This window comes from Phoenix dactylifera, unplaced genomic scaffold (assembly GCF_009389715.1).
Source record: "Phoenix dactylifera cultivar Barhee BC4 unplaced genomic scaffold, palm_55x_up_171113_PBpolish2nd_filt_p 000982F, whole genome shotgun sequence".
NCBI classification, from domain to species: domain Eukaryota; kingdom Viridiplantae; phylum Streptophyta; class Magnoliopsida; order Arecales; family Arecaceae; genus Phoenix; species Phoenix dactylifera.
The window spans coordinates 101,727-122,045 of NW_024068338.1; the positions used below are offsets into that span (position 1 = coordinate 101,727).

The 20,319-nt window shown below is 36.0% G+C and overlaps 1 protein-coding gene across 3 annotated transcripts in view; it reads right to left on the bottom strand.

Moving 5' to 3' along the window:
* Positions 1-1,801: 1,801 nt before the first annotated feature.
* LOC103695481 overlaps positions 1,802-20,319 on the bottom strand; it is a 36,138-nt gene continuing 17,620 nt past the window's right edge. For all 3 annotated transcript variants that reach the window (XR_005509393.1, XR_005509394.1, XM_008776822.4), the window contains 2 exons: positions 2,594-2,719; positions 1,802-2,131 (listed from right to left, as the gene is read on the bottom strand). Coding sequence is in view for 1 of the 3 variants with exons in the window: in XM_008776822.4 (XP_008775044.2) it covers positions 1,997-2,131; positions 2,594-2,719 (261 nt within the window). In the remaining 2 variants the exon portion in view is untranslated. The remainder of the gene's footprint in view (positions 2,132-2,593; positions 2,720-20,319) is intronic.

Sequence of the window (20,319 nt, forward strand, 5' to 3'; positions counted from 1 at the left end):
TTATATGAAGCTAAGGATTTTATTAAGGACTCGTTTGGTAAAAAAAAATATGATCAATAAAAAAACAAGAAAAATACTTCTTATTTGGTTAGAGTTTTTAAATAAGAGAGATGAAAAAGTAGCATTCTCATAAAAATAAGATTTTCATGTTTCACGGAAAAGAAAAATTCAAGAAAGATATGAAAAAGCTACTTTCTCATCATTTGGAAATTGGATTTTTTTTTTCAAAAGTATTCTTAAGCCATCAAAATCTATGGATAAGATTTTTTTCTTTATTAAAGGTATAATAGGTAGTTCACACAATTTTTCTATGAAAGTAGATGCTCAATCAAACATAAGCCACTCAAGGATGTGCAATTTTCCATAATCGACCAAACATGTTAAAACCATTTTTTCAAGCTCATATTTTTAGAAATTAATCTCCCAGAAAAAATATTCTAGTGAGAAAAAAAATTTTCTACGAACCAAACGAGTACTAAGTGGTGGTATATTTATTACATACGAGCATGAGAAAGGAGAAGTGGGACACCAACCTCCTTTCCCATTCGTCCAGGCTAATTAAAAATAATTTCTGTAATTGGTTTGGATTTTGGAGATTTATTAGATATTTGGGTTCGCTGCCAGGATTTCAAATAACAATATAGATCTTGCAAACAGGTTATATGTGACCTTGATAGTATGATTAGATACTCCTATCCTTTTTTAAATACTGTCCACTAAATGTGTTCCTTCAATTGTTGGCATGTATCCACTAAGATTTAGAAAACTAATTGGCAATTCATAACCTCTAAACTTGGGGATGCATTATTGATCAAAGCCATCTCATTCAAAATTGGTGGAATATAGGAGAGGTAATTTGATGATAGTGGTACTCAAGTATTATCTAAACCTTATCCATAGATCCCACCTCAAAAGATTTAAAGTCTAGTTACAAACATCTAGAAAAGATAGTTTGGATCCAAAAACTTCTTCTTAATATGGAGATAGAGACAAATATAATGAGGGTAGTTTTAGCGATGAGAAAGGTAAAATGTGGGACAATCTCCAGTTCCCAATCCCATTTAGATAGATTTTGCCATCATGAATTGAGCTTTATCCCAATGTCACACCCTTCAGTCCAAGAAGCGGAGTCTCTGTATTTGAATCTTGGGTGGTACATCTTCTATGATGTCTAAACTTGAATGATAAAATTTAGGGGGATCTTCCTCTCATAGTCTAAAAGTAAAAAAGAACAGAAAAAAAAAAGTGCAATCAGTTTTGATTTTTAGAGATTTCCTAACTATTAAGATTCTTTAAGAAGCCATTGATATTTAAATAAAATTTGGAGATACAAGTTCTATTTTCTGGAATGTTGAGATTAGCCAGAAACAGGAGCGTGGCTATAAAATCCTCTCCCTGTTAATATATTGATAGAGAGAGATGCGGAGCTTTATTTTACCATCATTAGCAACTTCAGTTATTGAATGTAACAAGTCAGGTCATACTACCATGGAGTGGCCTACAATTAGCTCTAACATAAGATTAGAGAAGAAAATGCAAGCAGGTTGACCTGATCTCAGTTGTTACTTTTTTAGCTTATATTATAGGCTCAACATATAACACTATTATTAGCTTGGCCTCAAAACTCATAGGAGGAACATCCTTTCACCGGTTGATAGGAGAGTTGGTTGCATGCTGCTTCCATATTTCGAACCCATAATACTCAAATCATAATGGAACAACTTTATTATTGGAGCAATGCCTGACTGTAAATGGTGCTTAATATATAACATGAAATGAATGCAACTTTTTGCAATTATCAGTCACCGCACAGAAGTCGTTATGCTTATTTCTTATAATTGATAACAGATTCCCAAAACACATACAAACAAGAACTACTGATTAAAGATGGGTCAAAAACCTGTGGAGAGGTACATGTATTCAAGCATATCACAGAGTTAAAGGCCCTGAAAACAATGACAGAAGGAAAAGAGTTCTTCCTCATCTAACTCTAGGCTTAACCATTGAAGTTGAGCCGACTGAATCCCACCAACCTATGATGAAGATGATTGCTGCTTTCAGCATCAATTGAATGCATGGTTGGTGAATCACCACTAAAAATGCCTTCAAAGGGAAGATTTTTACTCAGCTCCTGTTTGAAGCAAAAAAAAGAAATTCAATCAACACCATGTTAAATTTATATTACGCATGATTGCCTAAACATAGATAATAGGGCTCAATGCTCTGGAACCGAAGCTCATGTCAAAGGCTCAGTTGAATTTAATTTGTTTAACACACCAGGGGCAGCCGAATGCAAACATGTTGCAGAAGATACTTATTAATGCCCCAAACAAAATATTTTTAACCAACCAGGACTTGGCCCAAGTGGTTGATATCCCCCCTCTGTCAGACAAGGTTACATGCTCGAACCATATTGAGATGCTTCAAGATATTCACGAATCTATTCGGTTGGGTGGAGTTATTTAAGGGCCTTCTGCCCAGTGTAGGGCCTTTGTATTTAAAATCAGGCTTTATTCATTGAAAAAATAAATAAAAGATAAAATTAGGGACGGCAAGATGATGTCGAGAAGAAAGATGGAGTAGAGTTACTAACTGCAATTGATGCATTTTCTGAATCCAGCTTCTTGCAGTCTTTGTCAAGTAGTTCAAGCTCATGTCTATGTGCACTGTTCTCGCGGTTCAGCACATCCACCCTCCTTGCCAAATCCTGGCATTCTTGCTGGTGAAACATACTCAAATACATACAATCAAGTTTCAAATTTTACCATAGGTCCCATAGAAAGAACTGCTAAGCTAGATACAAAACTAAACATATGAATCAAAGGGAACCAAGCACCATCATTAACGTTGATTCAACAGTTAATGCAAACACATTTACTTATGGCACCAAGAAAATGAAAATAAAGCCTGGTGGTTTGGTGGTTGCATCCTTCCTCAACATGGGAGAAGGTTCTGGGTTTGAGTCCCGGTGGTGGTGGTCACACGCACGCACACACAGAGAGCAATAGAGAGAGAGAGAGAGAGAACATGAAAATAACAGCCATGATAGGAGGTTCTGGGTTTGAGTCTTGGTGGTGGGGTCACACACAGATACACGTGAGCACACACACGCACAGAGAGAGACACAGAGCATGAAAATAACAGAGCAGTGTCCCTGTAAATGGACTCAAGACATGGAGTCAGGAAAAACAGTGAATATGATAATACAAGAGAACCAACTATAATATTAGTTAATCAGAAAGAAACGAAAACATCTCACAAGTACAACTTTAGTGCAACTTATTGGAGAAGATACCTCAAGAAAAAAATAAGCAGCATCAAGTAGCAATTAAAACGAATGTCACGTGATAACATTGAAATACCACTTCAGCTTTATGCCAAAATGAGGAGTTATGGCTTCTGCAGCCAGGGGAGGGAGGGAGGGAGAACAGGCAGGTGATAACTAATGCTTGGCCACCCATAGAACCAGGTCCTACCTATGATCAACTATAACTGTATTCCTCCCATGAAATAACTTCTCCTGATAGATTACATTCATGACTTCCAAGTGTCAATTACTCATTTTACCCTCATCCTTTTGAGAAAGATTGATCTAGCAATTCCATAATTGCAATCAATGTTTGCTACAGGCAGTCTGCTGGGAACCTAGGCAACTGCCTGGGCAGTTGACATGTCTCCCGAATCCTAGATGACCCTTGCCTAGCCTTCATACACTCAAAGACATTAAAAATATACATATCCCATGCATATGGAAATATATGTATCCATATGCAGTTGCATATGTATGAATGAACACACATCATAGATGTACGTACATAAATACATAATACGTGTATGTATATGTCTGTACAAGTATGTATTTGTGCATGAAATATGTGTTTATATAGCATAATAAATTTATAAATTTAAGGTATTCTCTTGTGGTTTCTTTTTATACGTGACATGTGGATGCTAAGAAGGGAGTTCGATAGATCAAATTGGACCCCCAGAGTAAATAAGATTGTATTAAACAGTAATAAAGTGTTAAACAAGTGGGTTTTTCATTCAAATCCTTAATCCCAAGATCCAGCTACCATTGAAGAAGATTGGCAAACTCGATCACTTGAGCCGAGGAATCAATGACATATGTTACTACTAATATCTTTTTTTTTATATAGTTTAGTAAAGATTTCACAAAATGCAATGTACCATTAAACTGTTGTATATTATGTACATCGACTGCATGTGAAAATATGATAACACTAAGAGGATGAACTATGATCATTTAATGACTTTGTACTAAGTCTGTTGCCTAGGTACCTGGACAACCACCAATCCGATAACTGATAAGCTACAATACCATCAAAAGTGGTTGCTATTGCTATTCCTCAACTATGACTACAAGGAACAATCAGGGGGCGAAAATGTGAAATTAGAGTACAAGTAGCAAATGATGAGTCGCGGGACCAATTTTGTTTTCCAGTCAAAAAGTAATGCAGCTAGTTATGTGTGGGTCAAACATACTTTAGTCATAATCCCCACTGACCATCCCACCATCATAGAACTCGAGGACAAGAAAATGTTAAGAGAGTCTTGACAGCTTAAAATGTTATGGCCGCAATCTTCCCAAATTTGGTCATCAATGTCATTTAAACAAAATAACTTCTTATGTCTAAAGTTAAGCGCCACAACATTTGGATAGAATTTCTAAGGAAGAACTCAACCAACAATACTTTGTCAAGAAATAAAACAACTCAACAAAGTCTATAAAGCCGAATAAAAACAGATGGAATATGGCATAGACCTAGTCCTATTTTGGGTTGAGTTGCACATTATTCAAGCTGGTCTCTTTATCCTTTTGATAATCACATTATTCATGTTGTTGGACTTGCTCATCCTAATACTAAATAAATCCCCAATATTTCCAACCTTCTACACTTCTGGCCCAATGATACCCCTATCCTTAAAACATCCCTATTCATAGAAGGGTCATGAAAACAACTGCCCGGAAGGCATTCAATCCACCTCCCACTTATCACTTATCCAACTATCAATTTAAATCCCACTAGAAATGCTCAGCACAACTAAGCAAAATTTAGTAGGATCAAAATTTCAAGTTTTTCTTACTTTACCCTTGACAAATCTTTCTCCGCATCTCACTTCTCACCCAAGTAATTCCATCCCAAACACCACCAAAGCCTACAGGCTCCACCTCCAAGAATAACACCCTCACTCAAACTCTTTCTTGCTGACACCACCACATCAACATTATGGGACGGGAATTGATTCATGAGCAGTAATATAGAAATAAATTCAATTAATGATCCAATTTAGGATTAAAACAGTCATGGTTTAGCATGCTAGCACCTACTGGCCTAGTAGAAAGCCGGGTGGATTTAGTGTGGTAATGCCATGTGCAGAGAGATACAAATGTAGAGAGAGAAAGAGGGGGAGAGAGAGAGAGAGAAAATTGTGGAGTGTTAATCTTTATTGGGAAAGAGATAGGCTTAGGTTGCTATGCATCAAGAGTAGGGACGCGTAGAGTAGGAGAAAATAAAATTTTGATCCTGTGAAATTTGTTTAGTTATGCTACGCACTTTTAGTAGGATTTTAACCGAATTTGGATAAAATGATAGGAGGGTGGTGGATTAAACAACATCCCTGCAGCAATTGTTAGCATGACCTCTTCTTAAAATGCCAAACATCTTATAACATCAATGCACACGTTCCTATCCTTAAAATACCCCTATTTCTTTGAACTTTAAACTGACTGCTCTAAGTCCAGCACTATACTTCCTTATGCAAGATCTCAACTTCACAAAGTCTTATCCCTTATTATTTCTACACTAATCATTATGGACTCCATAAAGTCTAGCTCTATCCTTCATTATTCAAGTTCCCAATTTCACAAGGTCTTATCCCTTTCTTAATTTTTATTGTCTTAACTTTTTGTATAATATTACTAGATACTATTCTATATCTATATCGAGATATCATAACAATAATGTTTTAAAGTAATTTTAGTTGCTTTTTTTATAGAGCTCCATGGAAGAACAATTTTTTTGTTGGACAAGTGAATATTTTTAGAAGTCCTTTGCTACATCAAAAAATGGAAGTTAGAGCCCTAGGTTCATTTAAGGTAAGTTGGGAATCTCTACAAAAATAGAGATCTATGCATTTCTTTCTTCTGCATGAATGTCAAATACATAGATTAATTAATCATCAAACAAGGTTCTTAAAAATATAAAACAGAGAGCCAAGTATACTAAAGAATAAGTACTCCTCATATAACTAGGATTTAGAGTCGTAAACTCCAATGACATGACAATTACTGGCTTCCAATTCTTCGAAGAGCCGCATGGATTTCTGCTAAGTGTTCGATGCCTCCCTTCTTCAGTTACAAGCGCCTTAACCATTGCTCTCATATGAGCTCCTTCCTTCAATTTTTTGTGCCCCTTCCTTATCTTTGCTTTACATCACAGAGCTTTTGAAACTGGGGAAGATTTGATAAGTTTTTCAACAGTTTCTTTTTTAGATTACAATGAATGATTGTTAGTCACCAAAATAAAAATTCCTTTTATTTCTTTATTTCATATATTTTCTCTATTTTGGTATTGCTCGTTCATGAACCACTAGTTTTCTTAATTACACATGCATAAGAATGTCCAATATAACTAATGATATTTAAGTTGCTCATTTCGCTCTATTATGGCAAATGCACCATAATTTGGTAAATCTTCTAGTTAAGAAATGAGGTCGAGAAAAGGATGAATAAATGATTAGATCATTGTTCTGATACAACTATCATGGTCTGAATAAGCTCCTTTTAATATCCTAACCACATGCAAAAGAAGACTAAAATGGATGAAAAGAAAGTTTGGATTCTAATGTTCAAATAGTGTTTAACTTGAAAATTTCTATACACCATCCAAGGTATTAAACATCTTGTTTTTGCATTAGATGACACAAGCTTCAACTCCATGCAACCATCAAATCTATAGCATCCCTATTCTTTGGCAGCAAATTACAAATAAGACCTCTTGTTTACCAAGGAACCACATTGGTTCTCCAAAAGATATTCAAAAACGGAACAAGTATAAGAACTCGACCATCAAATGGTTAATAAATACAATTTGATTTATGTTCAACTTCATTAGCTTAGATGAAGCTCCTAAGCTATTCCAGTGGGATACTCAAAAATCAGCAAGTCCAAGCTAAATTAAAATATTATTGACAAGCATTTGTAAAACTTAATTTAAGAGCTATCTACTAGGGAATTTCCTTAAACAATGGCATAATTTCTTCCTGAAAATTAAAAGAATAATATAGTAAACTGAAAATAAAATTTAAACCTAAATGATATATTTTATAAAACAAGTCCTCAAATCATGGTTTTCAATACCAAACCAAACCGGTTTGTACCAAGCATCCTAGCTTGTATTAGTAGAGAATTGGTACAAAGTATGCCCCCATACCAAGTGTCAATACCAAGAACTGGACCATATTGACAATGTACTAGTTGAATATTGGTACAGGTACGACCGTACGAAACCTCGTACCAAAAACCTTGCTTTAGATTGCCAAGTCATCTTAAAACTAAGGACTCACATTTGTTTAGACAAAAGGGAGAGAAAGCAAACCAAGGGTTTCCCCTAGTCCAGGCATTTCTATGGTCAACAGCCTCTAACCACCATCTCTCTCTCTCTACATGGCCACACACTCTAAAACCTTCTCCCTCCAACATACCTCTGCCAAAAGCAAAGTTAGTGTTTTTTGTCAAAGAGAGAACATGGGTGTGGGATAGAGGATGTTGGACTCGAGAAATACCTAGATAACTAGTTTATGTATATAACATATCATTGCCAATTTACAAAAAAAAAAAAACACAACTATCCCTCAATTTCTAATGCATTAATTTTCTTACATACATCCGTACACCAATGCATGATTGTATGTGCATTTGCAAGACTTAAACCTAGTGATGTTTCCTTCATTTATGCCTACATAATTATAAGACTTGAACTGCAACAACTTATACCCGGTAGTGATGTTTGCTTCATTTTTGCCAATTTGATTGTATCTCCCCTACTTTGTCCTCTTTATGCTAGTCAGGGGATGGTTGTGGATGACTTTATTTGTTTGGAACTACACTTTGAGTTCCATATAATGTTTCCTTAATAGCCTATGTTTGCGCTATCTTGTCTATCAGAAGCTAGCCCCTTCTGTATTTTGCTCTCATTGTTTTCTGATAAAAATATAAAACTTAATTTGGTTATAAGATTCATAAAGTGGAAATGGAAAGAAAAGCAAACTAAAGGTAATCAAAATATATTAATATGTCCAATGTACCATCCACATGACTACAATATCAAAATGTAGAATGCAGAAATCAAAGCAAAACTATACAGGTAAAAGCTATCCGTTCAAATAGGAAGAATTAAAGATTAATAAAGAACTAGTAGAGAGCATGTATTGGTCAAGTAGAGTCGAGGTAATAATCATTAAAATCCACCATCAAAGATGAGGCAAGTGAATAAAAGAATATTCACTGGACAACTCAAACTATTATATCATACACTGAACTTGAGATTGTTGAGCTCAACGCAATAAGATTTTCTCTAGATTCCTTGTAAGAGATAGGATGCAGTGAAAAGAGATGCAATATATGGGGTTGATGGAAGGACCTGAGTAGAGGTTTCAGAAAACCCAATCTCTCTTCCTTTTCCTTTTTTTCAGCTTTTGCCATTAACATTATGCTAAACGAGCGGATGGGCTGCCGTGATTAGTTTCCTAGTAGAATGGAGTCTTTGGTGTTTAAGCTAGCATAGCAATCTACAGTCTTGTTTTATAAATATATATCTTTTAATTTTAATTTTAAATTAAAGTTTGAAATATCTTCTTTAAAAAAAATCCCTATCATTTACAAACCCAATTATGACTAATGGCTTGCAAGTGACTTTGAGGAACTTTTATCATAATGGCTTTACACTCTATGAAATATTAGTTTTAGACTTATAAGCAGGATTAACCTAGCCAATTATTTCAGAAAGAAAAAAAAAAAATCTACATCACCATAAACCAACCTGAGTGGGATAAGCTGGCTGTACTATTTTGAGGTTGGGCTGAGGAGTTTACTCTTACCTTTTAATAGATTCTAACTTAACCAAGGCTCCCTAGTTGTAGAAGACTGGAAATCTAGAATGACATGATGGAGCATTTAATGCTAAAAAGACTTTAGTCAAGAAAATCTAGAATACGATTACATACTGCATCAGTTACAAGAATTTTTCATGTAGATTCTTTTCTTCTCTCAGATTGATTTCAACAAACCACGCTAGGAATAGAAGCCACAAATGAAGATAAATAAATGGTTTTATATAGACAATTTTTTCAATGAAAATGGTTGAAGAAATGATGGAATAAATTAAGTTGGAGAAAAAAAAAATCAAAATAAGAGGACTGTGAGAACTCTAATCACAAGTGAAAAGGCTTCTTTAAGAACACTCTTGATTTGTAAAGGTTCTTGCACTCAATTATAGAATGGATGTAAAATACTGATTGTTCAGTTCATAATTGTTTTGATATATATCAACTACAAGAGAAACCAATCATCAGTCCTTTTTTCTAACTTCTATAAACTCAACGGTGAGAGAAAGTTACATTGGAAGGACTAATGACCAAGACATGCATTCAAACACAAAAAGAGTGCCTTTTAAATAATACCAAATACTTTACTATGCTATATATTATTCCTTATGGCCTTAGTTTATAATTTATTTTGTCTATCATCTTCAAAGTGCTCACATTCATTACGTTCCAACTTGGATTCTGGCCTACCGAAAGACTACTTTTTGAATACTACCAAATACTTTTATTATATTACATATTATTCTTTATGACCTCAGCTTGTAATATTATTTTGTCTAACATCTCAGTTGGATTAATTATATGCCAACTTGGATTCTCTCTTGTGTTCTCCAGTAATTTTCTGTTATTATGTGCCATTACAAAATATCTTTTACTGCATGCATCTGCTTCACTAGGATTTCAGTTTTTTATTCCCAATATCCAGAGTTCTCTTCAAATTTCCTTTGCCACTTTCTTGTTCTTACAAAGTGATAAACCTCTGCTTCTAATGCGCTTTGTTTGCAAGAGTTGTTCAAGCTTCCCATGGAAATCACATCCTCAATCTCCAGTTGAGCATTATATTCTAGTTTGTAATTAGGATTAGACTTTGTTACTTTACGCTTCAAGATGAAATGCTTTTATCTAGCATTATTAGTCAAGAACATTTTAGGGAGAAACTTCTACACACACTTCTTTCATTTCTTTTTCTAAAGCATGCAAATGTTTTTTTTTCTATATATTGGTATTTAAATTTGTAAATATTTGAAGTGAGTTGCTGCCTTTTTGACAAACCTCAACATCCAAGCTGTCTTTTCTAGTCATCTGTCCAAATAAGATTCTTGAATTCTTTCAAGAACCCCACTATGGCCATGGGTCACAAGTTGGTTTTGCTGAAATTTCATCCTCATGATTGATTATGCTCACTCAATATTTCTATTCAAGTTTGAATGGCCGAACTAAAATAAGAAAGCCAAGATACAAATATATTGACACAATGATAAAAGGCCAAATACAAAAAATGGGCAATAATCTATAGTTAGGGAATGACTAGCTCCTAAAAGATAATGTACTTGCAGCAAGTATGTCTTAGCATTATCAAAAACTTTGCTTTCCAACACAAGTATCTCTTGGGTATAATTGCTGGCCTTTCCTATTTAAAGCTAGCGCTTTGTCATAACTCCAAAGTGGTCCTAAAATAGCAAGAATGATGGTTGGATTTCCTTGTTTCAATAAAAAGCAAGTCATGCATAAAATAAAGTGAAACAAGTACTTGTGATGATAATATAAGGAAAAATAATCCACATCAGAAATAAGAGAGTTTTGGAGAAGTCTACTCACGTATAAAAGGGGCTCAATCTAGGCCTATTGGCCTACAATTTTGCAAAATCACTTTATACACACTTATGTTGCATTTCTCCTAATCAAAATTATTCTATTACTCTCTTTATATAATCATTTGATTATGTAAAATGCTTCCAGAAATCATTTTATTAGATGGATCAGATACATCATCTTCATCGACGGCTTCCATCATCAATAGCAGTAACAAAGCCAATGTTTGAAAGTCAAGTCATTTCATTAGTACATCAATGCATTTTAATTTGGCTTGCTTAGCACAATTTGGTCAACCCAACTTAATGGGCAATTATAAAGTATACTTTTTAGATGAGAATTAAAATTTCTAAAAAGCAGCTTATGAGACATCGGGATTAGTTGAAATCATGAAGAGTACTTTAAACATTATCTCAGCACAAGCTTGAAAGAAAGAAACTCTCGAATCAACTACTGCCAAATGACTGGCAATTCACTCCAATTATTCTACAACCAAAAACCCAAATATTGAAAATAGAAAATTTAAAGGAAAATAGCATTTGTCTTTATTGCAATTATTCAGAGTAAAAACCTGAATATCAAAAATAGTAAATTTAAAGAAATAATTTAAGGCAAAAAAGCATTTGTCTCAATTGGCAGAGTATCCTTCAAAAATGTTCTCAATGAATACTGTCAAGAAAGAGGGAGAAAAGTGGGCTTGTTGCATGCAAACTACAAAGCAAACAAAATATGATCCTGACCAGGAACCAAAAATTATGCAAATGAAGACTGAGAACATTAGGTTCATTGGAAGCTAAAAGAACACTAAGAAACTGAACAAAAGCAGTAGTTTATCACTTCATGAAGGCGAGCAAACATGAGAAGAAAACTTAGGAAGATAATGTAGCTCTATTGAAGCAATTTATCTAAAAGAAGAATTATGTTCTACCAACAAGAAGAAGAAGGAGAAGAATTGGTTGTGGTGTATAACAGCCAAAAGTTTAAACTAAAGTTGTTTAAATGTCTTTCAGCATTTCAAAAGTACAGGTGTTTTTTTTCACATGCTAGCGTTTATTGGGCATGATGCACTAGAATTTGCAATATAACCTTTTATCTGATGAGGATTAAAAATTAGACCCAGAACAATCAGGGCATTTCTTGGGTTTCCACATTGTATATATATAATGTCATAGTTCCATAAACTAAGTTAAACAAAACAAACATGCATGTACTTTATGCAAGGAAGAAAAAAAGAAAGACAAGAGGCAAGAAAGCCTCTTTGATTGGCATTTGGCTAGAAGCATGATGGAAGAGTTAATCTCTCCATCATCATTCCCTAGAAATGTCGTGCTTTCAAAAAGATGACACAAAACATTAAATTCAATAGTCATAGAACATGTTAGGCACTCCAGTAGGTGCTGCACTCATGTCCTCAATTTATCCAATTCCACATAACATTATTCATGTTCTTGAATTGGTGCTTCCTCTGCTTTGGTCCACATCTACAATGGTTGGCCATCACCCAAGCTCTGATAGTGTTGCCCAAGGTGACAATCCAAGAGGGGGGGGGTGAATTGGTTTCTTTTAAACTTTTGGTGCTTTTAAAAACTTTCTTAGTTAAGTGCGGTAGATGCTTTCTTAGGCTATTTGAGTGAGTTATGCTAATGCAATATAGAAGATAAAGCAAGAGAAAATAGAGGCACAAGCACAATGCAAACACCACAATATATAGTGGTTCGGTGCTCTTCTTAGCACCTACGTCCACTCCCCAAGCGTACCCTTGGGATTTCACTATAATCACGCGGATTACAGTTGGATTGTTTTCCGGGCTCACAATCCAAAAACCTAGTTGGTTTTACGGGCTCACCAACGAACCTATACACTTGGTTTTGCGGGCTCACCAAGAACCTTGTTGGTTTTGCGGGCTCACCAACGAACCTATACAACTTTGGTTTTACGGGTTCACCAAAAACCTTTGTTGGTTTTACGGGCTTACCAACGAACCTTTACAAAGAGTTTAAGCAAATGAAAATAAAAGATTTAACTCCTAAATGAGCATATAAGACAATATGAACAATGAAGAAGAGTTAGAAAGAAATTATCGCTTTGAAGTCGCTTGGCTCTTCTTTGTCAAGGAAGCTTCACTCTTCAATGGGGGAAGGAGCTCTTGATGCCTCTTTGAATCTGCTCAATCCCTTTCTTTGATTTTTGAATGAAGCTCTTGATGAAGAAGATTAGGGCTCTTTGGTTTTCTTGTGTATTCTTTGATTTCCCACTCAAAAGTTGTTTCTCTCTGATGAATAGTGCCCTTTAAATAGCCTCCCACCTTCTTTGGTCAAGCCCCATCCGTCAGATTTGAAAAACTAGCCGTTACAAGCCTTGGAAAAGACAAAAAGTACATCTGCAGAACTAGCCGTTACTGTTCAGCCCGTGGTTGGGTCGGCTCAACCTGTCCTTGGGTCGACCCAACTTGGCCTTGGGTCAACTCAAACATTCCTTGGGTCGACCCTCTCAGAGAACACAGAAACATGAATTTCAAACTTCCTTCACTTGGGTCGACCCAACCATTCTTTGGGTCGACTCAAACTTCACTTGGGTCGACTCAACTTCTTCTTGGGTCGACCCTCTCAGTAATCCCAGAAGACCATTTTCTGTCTGTCTTTCTGTCTTCCATTTGGGTCGACCCTCTCAGGGTTTGGGTCGACTCAAAGTTTACTTGGGTCGACTCAACTTCTTCTTGGGTCGACCCTCTCAGTAATTCCAGAGAACCAATTTCTGTCTGTCTTTCTGTCTTGCCTTTGGGTCGACCCTCTCAGGGTTTGGGTCGACTCAAGTTTGGGTCGACTCAACCACTGTGTGGGTCGACCCTCTCAGTGAATCCAGAGAACATTTTTCCTTTGTGTTTTGAGGTTCTTTGGAGGTTGGGTCGACTCATGCTTACCTTGGGTCGACCCAACTCACTGTTCATTTGTGCTGTTTTTGCAGGAGTGTGCCAGATGATTCCTTGAAGTGCCGGGGTCGACCCAATCAACCTATGGGTCGACTCAATTCACACTTTGCTGCAATCTCAAGGTTAGATCCATCCAAATGAACAAGACCATATATATACTTTCAATTAAGCATATGTACTGAGAGTAATGAACTTATAAATGAAGTATCAATTTAACTTATAGCATGCTTTAAATAATTGCTTGTTAATCATCAAAATAACACCATCATCCTCAATCTCCCCCTTTTTGATGATTACAAAATAAAGAGTATAAGCCTATTGATACTTGTCTTTAAAATCAGTTTATAAAAGGGATTGGATTTCAGAATTTCAGCTTTTCATATATATAAGTGAAACCTCCCCCTATATCATTAAAAATTTGCCAATTTGACTTTTTGAATGGCTCCCCCTTTCATTTATAATTCATTAGCAATGAAACTTCAAAAATTTGAGATAATAAATGAGTTTCAGCTTATGTATCGGGGTGCGAGAGGTGTGTGCCAAATTCTGAATTTATATGTGCCAAATTCTGAATCTTGATAGAAATTTTTGATTTTGTGATTTTCATTGTTGCAAATTGCTCCCCCTTAGATATGTAATCTTTCTTATATGATTTTCAATTTGTTTGCCCATTTATTTCTCTTTTATTTTCATAAACTTCTTTACTCACAAAATTAATACTCTTTCCTTCTCTTCTCCTTTATATACACTCTTTCCTTCTCTTCTCCCTTATATACACTCTTTCCTAAATTAATACTCTTTCTCTTCTCTTCTCTCTTATATACACTCTTTCCTAAATTAATACTCTTTCCTTCTCTTCTCCCCCTTTTTGTTATCATCAAAAACATATATGGGAAAAGATGCAATAAAGAACAAGCTTTAGACTTCATTGATCAAAATAGGAACATTTTTCATACATTAATTCCCAAAATAAGTACAATGTTCCTCAATCAAGATTTAAAGATATGAAGGAAAAACAAGATACATATATATAAGAAAAGGCAAGATACATATGAGAACTAGATTTCTAGCCTAGGCTCTAAACATAGATGCTAAAATCAGCCTAGGGGGAATCTAATGGCTGGGATCTAGTCCTCATCCGCCTAGCATACGTGGCGAGGGGAGGTCGAGTCTGGTGTGACTGGGTCTGGCGTGGAGCACGTCGAGCTGGATGACTCTGTGCCGATATCTCTGACTCAGCAGCCTGTGGCACAGATGGTCCATGTGTCTCTCTCTCTCCGGAGTGCTCCAATCTGCTGCCTCAGATCACTGATATCAGCAGACATGACATCCAAGCGGGCGTCCAATCGGCTCGTGAGCCCGTCAGTAATAGTCCTCGCCTGAGCTGTCATGAGCTCTGTCATCCTGCTCCAGAAGTCATCCGTATCTGTCGGAGGAGCAGATGACGATGGTCCAGCCTCTGAGGGTGCAGTGGGAAGATCCATAGGCTCCTCATCCTCACCCTCTGGTGCCTCTCCCTCTGGTGCCTCACCCTGAATGCCTGCACCAGTATGTATCCACTGCCCGTTCACTTTCTCATAACCCATGCGTATGAGTGACCGTGCAGTGTACGTGTCTGTGGGTTGCAGATTCTTGAATGCTTCCTCCTCGAGAGGTAACCCATGCTGACGGAAGATTAATGTAAGTATCATACCATAAGGTAATGATACCCTGTTGCTGCTTATTACCTTTCTCATTTGCCTCAATATCATGGCCGGAAGATTTAGGGGAATCCCCCTAATCATGCACTCCATAACTGCAAGATCTCGTTCTGAGATGAGATCGAATCTCCCGGTCTTCGGAAATAAAATCCTATTTACCATATTAAGCAACAACCTCATTTCGGCGGAAAGAGAGCTAGCTATTACCTTTTGAGAGAAATCGAAGTTCTCATTTTCCATGATCAGCTGAAGAGCTCTCATTTTGTTATCTGATCTTTCCGGAATAGCTCCCGTGCAAGGTAGGTGTAGAAGCTCACTCAAGCTCTCCTCGGATACACGGATCCGAATCCCTCTAACATCTGAAACAAGCCCTCCCATACCAGTCTTGAGGAAGGCGTAGAACTCTTGGACTAACCCGGGGTAAATCACCACATCAAGGGAGCAAAGATACTCCCATCCTTGTCTTTGGATCCATTCCCAAATTCGAAATCCTTCTTGGTTGAAAAACTCCGAATGGATCCTTCTTCCGGTAGTAACCGGCCTCCCCGCAAATCTTGCAAGAAGCACTGAGGGGGAAGGAGGAGGAGGGACCTCCGCACGTGCCTCACGTCGTGGAGACACGGGAGAAGGCTCGGTAGGGCGCCTTTCCTCTTGTTGGACTCGGCTCACTCTTCCGGATCTCTTGGCTACGGCTCGTTTGGGACCCATTTCTCCAAGATCTTAAAGAAATCTACTGTTTGGAGGAGTCTAGTGGAGATTGGAGAGTGGGGACCAAGCTTTTCGGAAGGAGACAAAGGGCAAACAGTGCCCTAGATAAGCTCTCGGGCCCCCTTTTAACAGTGGGGTCCCGACGTTGGGTCGACTCAAGAATTTTCTTGGGTCGACTCAACGTTGGGTCGACCCTTGTTCTGGGTTGGGTCGACCCAAGTGCAGAACTTGGTTTTCTCTCCCTTTTTGCTTCTAAAAAATTTTCCTCGCTTTTAATCCTTGTAAGCTCCTTATGGGACATTGATACATGAGTAAGAAATTTATAGACAACAGATTTGACTCATGTTTCATGGGATTTTTGAAGTTAGAAGAATGTATCGTGAGACTACTAACTTCCTTTCATATTCATTCAATAAAAGGATCACATATACCTAATTCTCTTCTGAGCGTACAGAATCTATCTTCACTCAGTGGTTTTGTAAATATATCGGCCAATTATTTTTCTGTGCATATATGCTCAATGCGTACATTTCCATTTTGCACATGATCCCTAATGAAATGGTACCTTATTTCTATGTGTTTGGCCTTAGAGTGCTGAACTGGATTTTTAGTGAGATTGATAGCACTCGTATTGTCACACTTAATAGGAATATTTTCTAGTTTAACTCCATAGTCCTCTAGTTGTTGCTTGAGCCATAATACTTGAGCACAACAACTACCAACAGCTATGTATTCAGCTTCGGCTGTGGATAGTGCTACTGAATTCTGCTTTTTACTAAACCATGATACTAAATTGTTTCCTAAGAATTGGCATGTGCCACTTGTGCTCTTTCTATCTAATTTGCATCCGGCAAAATCTGCATCTGAGTATGCAAGCAAATCTAGACATGAGTCTCTCGAGTACCATAACCCAATGGTGGTGGTTCCTCTTAAATATCTAAGGATCCTCTTAACTGCACTTAAATGTGACTCCTTAGGATCCGATTGATATCTAGCACATATCCCTACACTAAATACAATGTCGGGTCTACTAGCCGTAAGATAGAGCAAGGATCCAATTAGTCCTCTATAGAGCTTAATATCTATACTTTTCCCTTTTTCATCCTTGTCTAGCTTATTAGTGGGATTCATTGGAGTGCCAATTCCCTTATGATTTTCATTCCCAAACTTCTTTAGTATTTCCTTTGTATACTTAGTTTGATGAATGAAAATGCCTTCCTTGGTTTGTTTGATTTGTAATCCTAGAAAGAAACTTAGTTCTCCCATCAAACTCATCTCAAATTCTCCATGCATTAGATCAGCAAATTCTTTGCATAGAGTATCATTAGTGGCACCAAAGATTATGTCATCTACATATATTTGTACCACTAATAGATTTTTGTCCTTTCTTTTGATAAATAAAGTTTTATCTACATTTCCTCTACAAAAATCATTTTCAAGCAGAAATTTACTTAGTCTATCATACCAAGCCCTAGGTGCTTGCTTTAAACCATATAATGCCTTATGTAATTTAAACACATGATTTGGCAATTCATGATTTTCAAATCCTGGAGGTTGTTCTACATATACTTCCTCCTCAATAATACCATTTAAAAATGCACTCTTCACATCCATTTGATATAATTTAAAATCCATAAAACATGCAAATGCTAGAAGTAATCTTATAGCTTCTAATCTAGCTACTGGAGCAAATGTCTCATCATAATCTATTCCTTCTTCCTGATTGTATCCTTTAGCTACAAGTCTAGCCTTATTTCTTATAACTACTCCATTTTCATCTAATTTATTTCTAAATACCCATTTTGTTCCAATTATTGACTTATGCTTTGGTCTTTCAGTTAATGTCCATACATTACTTCTTTTAAATTGATTTAATTCCTCTTGCATGGCATTTATCCAGTTAGTATCTTTTTCAGCTTCTTCATAAGTTTTAGGTTCTAATTGTGAGACAAAGCAAGATAATTATTTAAATTTCTAAGAGAAGATCGAGTTCTTACCCCTTGAGATGGATCACCAATAATTAAGTCTTTGGGATGTCCATGTGCATACCTCCATTCTTTTGGCACATCTTGGGGTTGTGGTGGCACGCAATCTTCTCCCTTATCTTGATTTGGCACATCATTAATTTTTAACTTCTCAAAGTCGATAATTCCTGTATCATCATCAACAAAGTTTTCTTTCCTAGCAGACTCACTATCAGACTCATCAAATATGATATTGACCGACTCTTCCACTACTAGGGTTCTTTTATTGAATACTCTGTATGCCTTGCTAGATATGGAGTATCCTAAGAAGATACCTTCATCTGACTTGGCATCAAATTTACTTAAGTCCTCCTTGCCATTATTTAAAATAAAACATCTACACCCAAACACTTTAAAATATTTTGCAGTTGGTTTCTTATTCTTCCAAAGTTCATAAGGAGTTTTCTTAGTTATAGGTCGTATTAAAACTCGATTTAAAATATGGCAAGAGGTGTTTATAGCTTCAGCCCAAAAGTACTTTGGAAGATTTGACTCGCACAACATTGTGCGTGCCATTTCTGCCAATGTCCTATTTTTCCTTTCAACAACCCCATTTTGTTGAGGCGTTCTAGGTGCTGAAAATTGATGTGATATTCCATTTACAGTGCAAAATTCCTCGAAGTGTTGATTTTCAAATTCCGTGCCATGATCACTTCGAATTGCTATCAATGTAAGTTTCTTTTCATTTATTATTTTATTATATAGTTTCAAGAATTCAGAAAATGCTTCATTCTTATGTGCCAAAAATGAAACCCATGTATACCTTGAAAAGTCATCAACAATAACTAGTCCATATTTCTTTCCTCCTAGACTTGTAGTTCTAGTAGGTCCAAATAAATCCATATGTATGAGTTCAAATGGTCTAGTTGTTGATACTACATTTTTAGATTTGAAGGATGATCTAGTTTGTTTTCCTAGAGAACATGGTCCACATATTTTATCTTTTTCAAAAATTAATTTTGGCACATCCTTTATTAGTTCCTTCTTAACTAGTTTTGATATTAATTCCATACTAGCATGTCCTAGTCTTCTATGCCAAAGCCAACTAGTTTCATTCTTCTTTTCTTCATTAGTTATTAAGCATAAACCATTTTTCTTACCTAATTCATGAAGATCTACTAAATAAATGTTTCTTTGCCTTTGTCCTATAAGTACAATGCTATTATCCTTAGGATTTGTGATAATGCATACAGATGCTTCAAATGTAACTTTAAATCCTTTATCACAAAATTGACTTATACTAAGAAGATTATGTTTCAAACCTTTAACCAATAAAACATTTTCTATAAAAATAGATGGAGCAATGAAAATTTTACCCTTTCCAATGATATGACCTTTACCATTGTCTCCATAGGTAACTACTCCACCTTTCTTTGGTTCCAAAGTGACAAACTGATCTTCGTCACCGGTCATGTGTCTTGAACAGCCACTATCAAGATACCATCGTTTTTCCATTTTATCAGCTGTAAGACACACCTGCAATCAAGATCAAGATGAAACTTTAGGTACCCAAACTAAGTTGGGTCCTTTAGGGTTAGTACTCCATGTTCCTTTTGGAACCCAAACTTTCTTGAATTTAATCTTTTGATTATTACTTGATTTGTTTTGACTAGATTTTCTAAAATTACATTCATATGCTCTATGTCCTATCTTATTGCAACAATAACAAGTAATATTTTCATTTTTTGCTTTTACAAAAATATTCTTTAAGAATTTTTGTTTTGTATTTGGTCTATAGCCTAAACCTGCCCTATTATATACAGCTCTTTGACTATCAAGTATCATATTTAACTTGGTAGAACTAAGAGTAAATCTATTTACCAAGGATTTATACTTTTCAGCATCTTCTTTTAACTTAGTATTTTCAGCAATTAGATTCTTGTTTTCATTTTCAAGTTTCCTACTTAATGTTTCATAGTTATTAGACAGTTTCATTTTATCTTTAATGAGAGATTGATTTTCTTCTTTTAGAGCTTTATTTTTATTAATTACTTTCTTATGTTCTTCCATAAGTTCTAAA